General features: G+C 44.6%; 1 protein-coding gene across 1 annotated transcript; it reads right to left on the bottom strand.

Annotated features, from left to right (window-relative positions):
• Window positions 1-4,186: 4,186 nt before the first annotated feature.
• LOC134337676 (short-chain dehydrogenase/reductase 3-like) lies at window positions 4,187-11,161 on the bottom strand. The gene is made up of 6 exons (XM_063032868.1): window positions 11,072-11,161; window positions 9,663-9,806; window positions 8,934-9,053; window positions 7,889-8,127; window positions 6,124-6,249; window positions 4,187-4,843 (listed from the first exon to the last, which is right to left on the bottom strand). The coding sequence occupies exons 1-6, from the start codon at window positions 11,159-11,161 to the stop codon at window positions 4,759-4,761; spliced, it is 804 nt and encodes a 267-aa protein (XP_062888938.1). The 3' UTR covers window positions 4,187-4,758.
• Window positions 11,162-12,171: the final 1,010 nt, after the last annotated feature.

Below are 12,171 nucleotides of genomic sequence, written 5' to 3'. Positions count from 1 at the left end.
GTCACGACTGTACTGAACTCCTGCCTCAACAAGGACCTGGACCCATTGCAGTTTGCCTATCGCCACAGTAGGTCAATGGCAGATGCAATCTCAATGGCTCTTCACACGGCCTTAGACCACTTATGTCAGGATGCTGTTCATCGACTATAGCTCAGCATTTAACACCATCATTCCTAGAGTCAGAACCTGGGCCTCTGTACCTCCCTCTGTGACTGGATCCTTGACTTCCTAACCGGAAGACCACAGTCTGTGCGGATTGGTGATAATATCTCCTCCTTGCTGGTGCACCTCAGGGCTGTGTGCTTATCCCATTGCTTTACTCTCTCTATTCCCATGACTGTATGGCTAGGCATAGCTCAAACACTATCTATAAACTTGCTGATGGTACAACCATTGTTGGTAGAATCTCAGATGGAGACAAGAGGGCCTACAGGAGCGAGATACACCAACTAGCTTAATGGTACCGCAGCAACAGCCATGCACTGAAAATCAGTAAGATGAAAGAGCTGATTGTGGACTTCAGGAAGGGTAAGACAAAGGAACACATACCAATCCTCATAGAGGGATCAGAAGTGGAGAGAGTGAGCAGTTTCAAATTCCTGGGTGTCAAGATCTCTGAGGACCTAACCTGATCCCAATATATTGAAGCAGCTATAAAGGAGGCAAGGCAGTGACCATACTTCATTAGGAGTTTGAAGAGATTTGGAATGTCAACAAAAACACTCAAAAACTATAGGTATACCATGGAGAGTATTCTGAGAGGCTGCATCACTGTCTGGTATGGAGGGGCTACTGCACAGGACCGAAAGAATCTGCAGACGGTCATAAATTTAGCCGCCTCCATTTTGGGTACTAGCCTACAAAGTACCCAGGACATCTTTAGGGAGCGGTGTCTCAGAAAGGTAGCATCCATCATTAAGGACCCCCAGCACCCAGGGCATGCCCTTTTCTCACTGTCACCATCAGGTAGGAGATACAGAAGCCTGAAGACACACACTCAGCGAATCAGGAACAGCTTCTTCCCCTCTGCCACCTGATTCCTAATTGGACATTGAACCCGTGAACACTACCTCACTTTTTTAATGTATAATTATTTCTGTTCTTTGCACAATTTTTAATCTATTCAATATAAGTATACTGTAATTGATTGATCCGTTTATTTTTTTTCTTCTTCTACTACATTATGTATTACATTGAACTGCTGCGGCTAAGTTAACAAATTTCACGACACATGCTGATTCTGAATTGTCAGCATATCTGAAGCTAACCACTTGTGGTTGAAGTTCCTCATCTCTGACCCCAGCAGCATTAAACCGGAACTAAAAATGAAAATCATGTGCTGTTGAAACCTGTCACTGCTTCCATTTCCATTCTTCAGCATTTTTGCAGGATGAGCAAGAGTCATCTTTGACAGCAAGTGTGCTTTATGAAATGAATCCACTGAGGACTGCCCCACCGGCAGTAACAGGCAGACTCTCCAAGAGGGCCAAGACAGGCACGGTTTAGAAAATATGTACAGTGAGGAGCCTTGGAGATATAGGTGGGAACTGCCTGACCCTGAAACAAAGATTGAAATATAAAAAAAACATTCTTTCCTCCAGCAACAATATCCCTCAGTTTTAGCCTAGAAGTAGCTGTGAGCAATATTTGGGGCAGAGGAAGGAATTTCTCTTTGGAATAATACACACACATGATGCACGTGTTTTTCCTGAATACAAACTCTCCACGGTTCTGAAGTCAGGCAGTCTCCATGCTCCCGAGATTTCTCTGTAACCTGGACTGTTCTCTATAGACAAGACCAGCGTGCAGCCACCAACCAGCCCCACGGGGTGGAAGAGTGCTCTGCCCTCCCAGCTCTGCTCAGCTTGACCCAGCACCCATTGTTGCGTCTGGGGAGAGGAAGGAAGGAGAGAGAGGTCATGCAGAGAAGCACCACTCGCACCATTCTCCCAGACACGGGGGCGGATCTGTAGTCCCAAAATACTTTGCTTTGTCGTTGAGTCTCCATAAGAACCACAGCCTTGTAGGGTTTGGAGGCTTGCATGCCTCAGTGACCCGGAGAGCTACACTGGCTGGAGTCAGGGCTTTGTGCTTTGGCTCTTGGTAGGGTCACCCATGCCAAACAGGTCAAAGGGTAGAGAGTGGCCCACCAGTCCTCCAGGTTCATGGGTTCAGCTCAGGGCTGACAACCCTGACCATAAAACAAAATTGTTACTGAAACGGCAATGGAGAATCAGACTACATCTGAGTGCGCTGGTATTCCTGAGTCTCCACCCGGGACTGGCAGGACTGACAGTAGTGAAAACAGAGGAAGATACAGACATGATGGAGGAAGCTCTGACCACCACCAGAGATGGAGGACCTTCATTGCTGCCCTAAACGCCGGTGGCGTAACAGACAGCAATAATAATAAATAATTGTTCTGGAAGATATTGCACCTTCTGCAGCAAATGGAGGACGAGTTTTAATTTTATTTCTGTCCCTTCACCCCACCAGCCCTGATAAATATATACAGGGAGAGTTTTAACTGCATTACCTTACAGGTTTCATCAGGGTCAGTCACATCGCGTAATCTTTGTTGGTTAATGTTAAATCAGTGAACAGAATTATCAACTGCAGTCTAATTAATATTGGTAATCAGTCCATGGTTGTGGAGTCCTGCGGTGGTGCTTGGGTTGGGTCAGAATCTTATCCAGTTCCTTTAATGGAGATAGACAAGTTCTAATCATTAACCCATTCCTCCTTCTCTGAAGCGTCTACATTTTGTTCAGGACGGATCCACAATGCCAATAGACCAGAAGTTCCACAAGTGAGTGGCAACTCTCTCATGCAAGTCTGGGCACTGAGTATTTGCCAGTGCAGAATCCAAATCCCATTTGTCAGTTTTTACTGACAGTTACTGGATGGCAATTTAAAAGATCCACAAAATCCAATCTCCACACCAGGGTAACTATTACAACCTACCAGCTCGTCTCATTCTACCATTACAGGGCAGTATCGAAAGAAACCTCCATACTCCGTGGCCAACTTAAACCAGACAACGTAGAGAAGGGCAGACTCAGTGAGTGACAGAATTCGTCCACTTAGACCTGTGCTGAACATCCCTGCTTTTCTCCGATCCAATGCAAGGACAATATCAAAACCTTACTACAGATTACCATACAACATCGTAAGGAAATACATAAAGCTTTGCTTGGAGAGGGCTGGTATGCGCAGGAACTGAACAGCAATCTTTAGCACCCGTACTCTGTGTCTTTCAGTGTTAGTTCAACACTGGAAGGAATTTAACACCATACAGAAACCAATCCTCACTCTCATGGGAGTCTGTTCCCTCTGAACAAACATAACAAGGGAAAGTCCCACCCTCCTGAATCTTAAACTTGGGTCGAGAATACCTAAGTGGTACTTTGTAACTCCAATATTATTTGCACGTGTCTAGAAGTATTTGGGTAATTTTATTTAATTCAAATTAATGGTGCAATTTCAGATTATTTCTGTGAATGTATGTGTACTGTATGTGTTAATTGTCCTTTCTGGAGCCAAGGTCAGATTTTGGTGCCCTCACCCTTTAACTACTTTCTCTTTGCAAACAGCTGCATTCCTGACACCGAAAGTGGATCTTTGAAACGGGAGTACAGTATTAGCAGCTCAGTCTGCAGCACCTACCAGCTCCCTCTCGCATACATCTGAAAATAAGTCCATAGCGTTTGAAATGATCAACTTGCACAGCGCTTCTCATTCACAAGGGGGTCAATTACAGCTACAATGTGTAAACTTCAATATCCAGGTTACTAATTTCAGATATTGGCCTTGGAAGGTCATTTCAGCCCTGGAGGAAATGTATTGTAGTCTTATCCGCATCATATCAGGATTCCAGGAGCTTAACCAAGGTTATGGGTCATTTGATTAAAGTGCAGGATAAAGAGCAGACAGAGAGAGAGAGACTCAATTTTCTCTGTTTGGGGAGTTCAGAAAATAATTTGAAAAAAGCAGGCTGTCATGCAGAGGACAGAAGATATATGGAACAGCATCTATGCTAACTTTAAAACTGAGATTATAAATCATACTTAAAGCATGAAGCAACACACATTCATGGAATCTCACATGGCGCCTCAGGAAGGACCACAAGGCTTCTGTCGTTCCTAGTGCAGAGTCAATTAGTATTTTAATATTCCAAAGCCAGGTCATTCTTTTACATTTTATTCTTTCACTAAACTCAAGGAAGAATTTTTAGCCCAGGTGGCAAATTAGAAAGAGTTTAAATATTAAAATTTACAGCATGATTTTAAAAAGGAAAAAGGAGATGAATTTTCACTGGATTTCCTGTTATTAAACTGAATAACATCAAGTGGAACTGCATGCAAAGTCATTGGCACAATGTGAAAAATCACATCCTGTGAAACAGGCTGCCCGCAGAATACCATCAACGCAAAAGAGCATATGTAGAAGCCACACAGGTTTGCTGGTGAAGGGTTTCGGATGTCCCAAATTATACTTAGAATGAAGACACTTAAGCTCTCACATGAAACAAGTCACCAAGTTTTTTTTTGTCCATCCGTTAATGTCTTGTTGGATTACACAGTTCACTTCCCCGAGAGGGAGCTCAGGGCTGTATTGTCCTGGTGAGGATCCAATGCTTAACGTTCTGCAAGACTTGACAGGAAAATGTCAGAGTCGCCTGCCACAGACATTCTGAAAGTTCATTTTCCAGCTTGCTTGGGAGATTGGAGAGTGAGCCGGGAGCACATGTTGGGCCTCTTATGTTCGCCCTTTGAAGCTGTCCATGCACACATAGCTTCCGGTAAACCTATAAATCTCTTCCAAGGCTGTATGTGGGAGTATACTGCAACCAGGGAGGAAAAAAAAAGGTCAGAAAGATTCAATTTTGAATTCAGTGATATTTCCCAAAACAGCTGCTCTATTTTAAAAGCATTGTGAAGTGTCACCTCCCATGACAATGTCCCAAGGAGCTTTGCATCGTCAAGTAGGAAACAAAAACTTCCTAGTGCTCAGTATCTCTGTATGATTTGTAAAGCCTCCAGACTAGATGGAGCCTGGCTCAGCACTGGCTTCTAAGGGTTTATACAAGTTCAGAGATTAAACAAACTAGAGTTATACTCCTTGGTAATTTTATGGTTATAAGTCAGTTGATTAATGCAAGGGATAAATGGTCAACTGATAGGCATGAAGAAATGCTCTCCTAGTGTCAAACCCCAGAATAAAATAAGTTCACGCCATCGAAGATGTGGAAAAGGGAGAATGGGGTATTGGCTGCATTTAGATAAAACCCATACTGCAGATAGAAACCCCCTCCCCTACCCTCCTCCAAGTCATGAGGAAACCGTTACTTGTTTTTCAGATATTTTACCTCATCAGTAAGCCTTGTGCTTTGTGCATTGGAGTGGTGAAAGTGAACAGAACCAAGCCGCATCTAGTTCCTCAGGCTCAAGGGCAGTTTACACACAGCCGTAATCTTCACTGAAGGCGACTTCAATACCTTGCCTATCTCAGAGTCTGGACTGAACCCTGCCCGTGACATGCAGCTCATTTCAAATTCAATGCTCTCACCCACTGAGCAATTTGTAAAAAGTTAAACATATGGTTATAAGTGATGACATCCCCCCACCCCCATTAAAGCTTTGCCAATTCCCCAGATACAGATTTTTTTTAAAATTCTGGTGGCTCTTGTCTACTTTGGTCTGAAGTGACGCCATGACGATTGACAGAAAATATCATCGCACTCATTTCACTTGTGACCTTCAGGGGCGCCCGGTAATGCAAGAGCCTTGGCTGCATCTTAGTGGGTGGTATTAAACTATGTAAAGACACTGTCATTCCTTGGTCTGAAGCCCTAGATAACGTTACTTTCTTTCTCAAACACAGCCAGATAAGGGAGGCCTGTCAAACTCATCTATCTGCTTCCTATCTCACGTCTGCATTTTTCTTTAATTATTTCTTATCACAGAAGCACATTCCTTGATGAAACTAAATGTTCCCTTTCCCAGTGAGAAGATGCCCTGTTCTTCCACCTTCTCACTGGGTCCAGCTGCTAGTTTTGATGAGAAACTCTATCTGCAATACTGCCTACAATATAACTGGGACAAGACCCTGCACCAATCTCACCTCTTCATGATGACGAGTAAGTGCATGGTCCAGGGCAGCAAGAGGAGAGCCTGGTTAGTCCGCACTGCTTCCACTGTCCGGCGAGCCACCGTGTCAGGTTTCAGGGGCGGGAAGAGCTTTGGAAACCTGTCACAAAACCCCAAAGCAAATCGACATTCAGTGTACAGGTCAAACCAAGGCTGAGGTGAACCCGCTTCCAAACTCACATCGGGATTCAGCAAAGATTGTTTGCAGTAGGAATTACGAATAAAGTTTCAAAAAAGTCTGTCACAAGCATGGGTGCTGGGAATTCAGAGCAACACACACAGAACGCCGGAGGAACTCAGCAGGTCAGGCAGCATCTATGGAAAAGAGTAGACAAGTCCCGATGGAGGGTCTTGGCCTGAAATATTGACTGTTGGCTCTTTTCTATAGATGCTGCCTGACTTGCCGAGTTCCTCCGGCATTTTGTGTCTTTCAAAAGTCTGTACTGGAACAGAAGAAACCAAAGGCTCCAGTCACTAGTCTAACTATGAGGATGGACCAGCTTCAGGGAAGAATGGTCACAGAACGCATCCTCCAAGTTGATGCACTAAGTACAGCCTGTCACTTTATATTTAACATCTCCCCACTGAAGAGAGGGACAGCTGCGTTAAACCCAAGGAATGTGTCACTCTCACCCTGATCTCCCAGGTCCAATCCAGCAATTGCAGGCAAATGGTCAAGACTGCTGTAAACAGACTCGATATCCCAGAGTGAGATAGGGTGAAGACTGATCATCGTTAAGTGCAAAAGGTTGACGATAATGGCAGACTCCTGAGCACTGGCTGGGTCAACACTAATTGAAATCCACATTACACAATGCTTCAGCAATCAGAGGTAGTAGCTGCCATCGTAGCCCATTTGTACCACAAGGGTCATTAATCACCCAAGTAAGCCAAACAGTCCTTTGAAAATGAGTGGTTTCGATAAGACTCTTCAACATTAAGCACATGGTGACGGTAACACGCAAGACTGCTGGACAAGTTACAAAAGACTGGCTAATAGGATTGGTAATTATTTTAAACTCACAGCAGTCTCTTTAAACTTGTAGAAATGTTACTGGGTGCTTCCCTCTCCCTCCTGAGGTGTTCACTTTTAATTGGCACTATCCTTGAACTTGCCCCCCAGGACATAAGAGATAGGAGCAAAATTAGGCCATTTGGCCCATCGAGTCTGCTCTGCCATTTCATCATGGCTGATCCGATTTTCCTCTCAGCCCCAGCCTCCTGCCTTCTCCCTGTATCTTTTCATGTCCTGACCAATCAAGAACCTGTCAACTTCTGCCTTAAATATACATAAAGACTTGGCCTCCACAGCTGCCTGCGGCAATGAATTCTACAGATACACTACTCTCTGGCTAAAGAAATTACTCTTCATCTCCATTCTAAAAGGATGCTCCTCTATTCTGAGGGTGTGTCCTTGGTCTTAGACTCTACCACCATTGGAAACATCCTCTCCACATCCACTCTGTCAAGGCCTTTCACCATTTGATAGGTTCCAATGAGGTCACCTCTCATTCTCTGTCTTACGTAACTACATCAACGTTACTCTTACACAATTCCTTCTTCCCTGCCTACAGCATCCAGTCTCACCCAGAGATCCCGTGTGCCTAGTGCAGCCCCCTGTTCGTGAAGGAAAACTGGCTGTGGACCAGCAAGGCAAGGATGATTCCTTCATTTAATACAAGTCAAATCAATCAGCCACCGTACCGAAAGTGGCGAGACAAATCATCCCTGGGACTGACCTGGTCTTCATGCCGTGAAACATCTCGGTGCTGGTGTGGAAAGGGAGGACGGTGGTGGCGTTGACACCCGGACAGTCCAGAAGCCCCAGTGTCAGGCTCTCCATGAAGGCGAAGGAGGAGGCTTTGGAGGTGCAGTAGTCGATGGCTCCGGGGATGGCAGACAGTGCCAGCACAGAGTTCATGCAGACGATGTGTCCATGTTGCAGTTCCAGCATCCGAGGCAGGAAGGCTTTCGTTGTCTAAATGAGAGGGATACAAGGAATTAGAAAAGGGAATTACCAGACTTCTTTTGGTTAAGTCATGGGTGAAGCGTCAAACTTCACCACATCATTGCCGGTTCTGAATTGAGAGTAGTGAGTCAACTGCTGTTGGGTTTAAAGTAGTCAACGCAACTCACAATGAAGTGCTGTCCACGTGATAACCCTCCCCTCGCCCTGGGCTCAAACCAATCCAAAGATAGGTACCTTTCTTACACAAGAGAATATAATTTCAACAATTCAAAATATTGAACATGCTATCAAAGTAAAACAGTTCTGATTCGAACAAGGAGTGAGCAAGTGAAGCAGATTTCAAGCCTCTCTGCTGGATATTCCCTGCATCAGCTTTATAATCTGGAAACCAACCAGACAGCAGGATTCCGAAAGGAGAGGGTGAATTTTAAAATGAGGTGAGGAAACGTTACTATCGCACTTCAACAGATTGTCCAACTTCTCACCCAAGCAAATTATTTTGAAGTGCGGTGACCATTTTGTTGCCAAGCATGGCGAGAAGTTAACACATACAGCCCCCGAAGATGAATGGGTGGCTAATCTGGGCTTGGCAAGGTTGATCGAAAAATGTTGGCCAGGAAGCTGCAGAAAAAGAAGTAATTTTCTATCAGTATGCTGTGGGATCTTTAATGCAACACTTGTGGGATCCTGCATAATGCACACTGGTATATGCTACTAGGATGTGCAAATGGCACTGTAATGACACGTGAACAGAAAGGCCAAGAAGCCAGCTAAATACTAGTTATTTAGGATATGCCAAGAGACTTTGTACTGACCCAGAACTGGCCAAGTGTGTTGATATGCTGGGACTTCAGGAGAGCATCATCATCACTGTCTATTAGAGTCTTCCCATGAACAACTGCAGCGTTATTCACCAGGATCGTAACGTCACCCACCTGCAGGCAAGCAAAGAGATTGGTCATGGGCATTGTTCCAACCCCGACTCCAGCTTAAAAACAAGTTCCATTCAAGACAAAGGGCTCACACTCAGAAGAACTAATCTCAAATGGGTGGCTTGCCATATATTAAAAAAAAAGTCTGCATCAAAACCAGCGTTCCACGATGCGCGTCTTAAAGTTACTTGGAAGACTTGTGGGAAGGGGGAAAATAAACAGCAGTCACTTTGTGTTAAGCAGCATTCCACAAACAGCTATGGGATGAATGATCAGCACTTCAGCATCTTCCATATCCTCCCTCCAGAGCAGACTTGGTCAGAGGTCCACCAGTTTTCTGAAGCCAAGTTGCTGTGAATGTGAAACTTTCCCCGGGGCCCTGTCCCACTGTGGAAATGAAGCTCCCTGTTCCTTGGAGGGCCAAGAAGGGGAAAACAGTCACCCTCTAGGCAAGACAATTCTTTCTTAAAGGGGTCCAGGAAAATTCTATTACACTATAAACTTTAAACATCCTCATGGTCCTCTGTTTGACGTCTCCTATTAGAACAGCAACTTTATTAGCCCAGATTTACTTGCAGCCAGTGCAGACTGAAGGTTTCCAGTGGGACCCACCTTCTCCCGTACAGCTTTAGCTTGTTGGTAAACCTCTTCCCTGTTGCCCACATCACACACAAAGTAATGGCACTCTACTCCCAAGCTGCGAATTTCCTCACAAGCCTCTTTCAGACACTTCTCTGTCCGACCCCACACGATGATCTACAAAGAGAGGGGCATAAAACAGTGTTAGTAAAGTGCGTCCCACTCCTTGCATTGACACATGACCCCTCACATCCTTGGAACGTCCAAAGCACCTTGGGTGGGCTTCTATGACCTGCCATTAATGGGAAAACACATGGTTAAGGTCACAAGGAAAGTTCTGGGTTACCTTCCCCTTCAAGCATCAGAGATCAGCATTCACCTCCATGAAGTTCCTTTTAGAAGTGTACGTAAAGTTTCTGCACAATAAGATCCCACACTCAGTATTCTTCGCCCCCACCCCCAAACCCTTCGTAAGTTGTGTTGAAAAAGACCTCATTTATAATGGCACCTTATCACCTGGTATCATTCATTGCAAATCAAGAGGGTAGGAGAGAGTTGAGAACAATTTTCCTCCCAGTACTAAAAAATAGTGGTGAGCAACTGCCTGGCGTGTTTTCATTTTCATTTTCAGCCTCTCTCTGCTACGATCTGATGTTCTCAACTGCTTGAAAATGACAGCAATCAATCCGGTGCCCAGGAGCAGAGTGAGCTGCCTCAGTGACTATTGACTGGTAGCACACACTTCTGCTGTAATTAAGGGCTTTGAGAGATTGGTTATGGTTAGAATTAACTCCTGCCAGAGCAAGGGCCCAAGCAAAAGAGAGCCTTAAGTCATCGTAGTGCTCAGACTTGTAAAGGGACTATAAAAAGGGGCAGACAAATTTGGGAGGGGCGGGGAGGAAGGAAAAATGAGGGGTCACCAAACAGATTGTGGTTTGAAGCTCCACAAGGCTCAAACGAGGAGACAACTTATGTTCTGTCAATCCACAGATACCTAGTGGGTTCTGGATTCATAACCTCAGCCAGTTAACCCCTTCACTACCCAATGCCTTTCTAAACAGCCCTACAGTTGACTCAATCTCACTTGTCGTTCCACTCTGCTTTGGAGTAAAACATTCGCCAGGCTGCTGGTTATCAATTATAGCTCAATGTTCAACATCATCATTTCCTCTTTTCTAATAACCAAGCTTCACTAATAACCTTCTTACAAATAACCAGCACATCATAGCAAACAGCCTCCACTCTACAGGCTCTGTCCACACTTCTCAATGCCTCAGTAAAGCAGACAACATAACCAAAGACCCCACCTAACCCGGTCATTCTCCGATCGGGCAGCAGATACAAAAGCTTGAAAGCACATCCCACCATCTCAAGGGCAGCTCATACCCCATTGTTATACAACTATTGAATGGTTCCTTACTATCGTAAGACTGACGCTTTACCTCACAATCTACCTTGCTAAGATCTTCCATTTCATTGTTTACCTTAACTGCACTTTCTCTGTAGCTTTTATATTTTATTATACATTCCATTTTTGTTTTAACATGCTTTACCCTCAACACACTGTGTAAATTCAATAAAAAATTATGAAAAAAAACCTGTGAACCAGGTGCAAGACATTTTTCACTATACCTCAAAGTAAAGGCATCCGTTAGTCTTGCGAGACCGTGGATCTGCGCCTGGAAAGTCTTCACTCTCCAGGGCGCAGGCCTGGGCAAGGTTGTATGGAAGACCAGCAGTTGCCCATGCTGCAAGTCTCCCCTCTCCACGACACCAATGTTGTCCAAGGGAAGGGCATTAGGACCCATACAGCTTGGCACCAGTGTCGTCGCACAGCAATGTGTGATTAAGTGCCTTGCTCAAGGACACAACACATGGTGCCTCGGCTGGGTCTCGAACTCATAAGCTTCAGATCGCTAGTCCAATGCCTTAACCGCTTGGCCACTTGCTCACAATACCTCAGTACATGTGACAATAATTAACCATTCAATAGGTGCATTTAATGTCAGAGAAATGTATACAATATACATCCTGAAATTCTTTTTCTTTACAGGCATCCACAAAAACAGAGGAGTGCTCCAATTCATTACTGCCATTAACTTAGTTCTACCCCACTCCTTCCTCAAATTACAGCTCAGCTTCACTCCTGAGGCTACTCTCACTCACTCTATTAAACTGAATCCCTCTAGTCTACCTTTCGGAGCAGCTGCCATCCAACCAAAAGAGAGCCCTAAGTCTTCGCAGTGCTCAGACTTGTAAAGGGACTATAATAAGAGACAAGAGGATGGGGGTGGGGGAAGAAAGAGAGAGGGGTGGTCACTGAACAGATCGTAGTTTGAAGTCTCATAAGGCTCAAACTCGGAGACAACTTATGTTTTGTCAATCCACAGATAACTAGTGAGTCAGAATTCATAACCTCAGTCAGTTAACCCCTTCACCACCCAATGCCTTTCTAAATCATCTGAGATTCTGTTTCTGCCTTCAGATTTCTGATTGGACATTGAACCCATGAACACTTTTTTTTTGCTCTTTTTGTACCCTT

The sequence above is a fragment of the Mobula hypostoma genome, chromosome 25, assembly GCF_963921235.1.
Source record: "Mobula hypostoma chromosome 25, sMobHyp1.1, whole genome shotgun sequence".
In the NCBI taxonomy this organism is placed as follows: Eukaryota; Metazoa; Chordata; class Chondrichthyes; order Myliobatiformes; family Myliobatidae; genus Mobula; species Mobula hypostoma.
This window is presented reverse-complemented; position numbering and strand designations above follow the sequence as displayed.

Bases quoted from the DNA above. Each gene is read 5' to 3' on its own strand.
- LOC134337676 (XM_063032868.1), bottom strand. From the start codon at position 11,161: ATGGAATGTATAATAAAATATAAAAGCTACAGAGAAAGTGCAGTTAAG. The intron at 8,128-8,933 runs GTCAGTACAAAG...CCTCTCATTTAG, and splicing joins ACACACTTGGCCAGTTCTGG to ACAACGAAAGCCTTCCTGCC. The intron at 4,844-6,123 runs GTGAGATTGGTG...CCCTGGTTGCAG, and splicing joins TTACTCGTCATCATGAAGAG to TATACTCCCACATACAGCCT.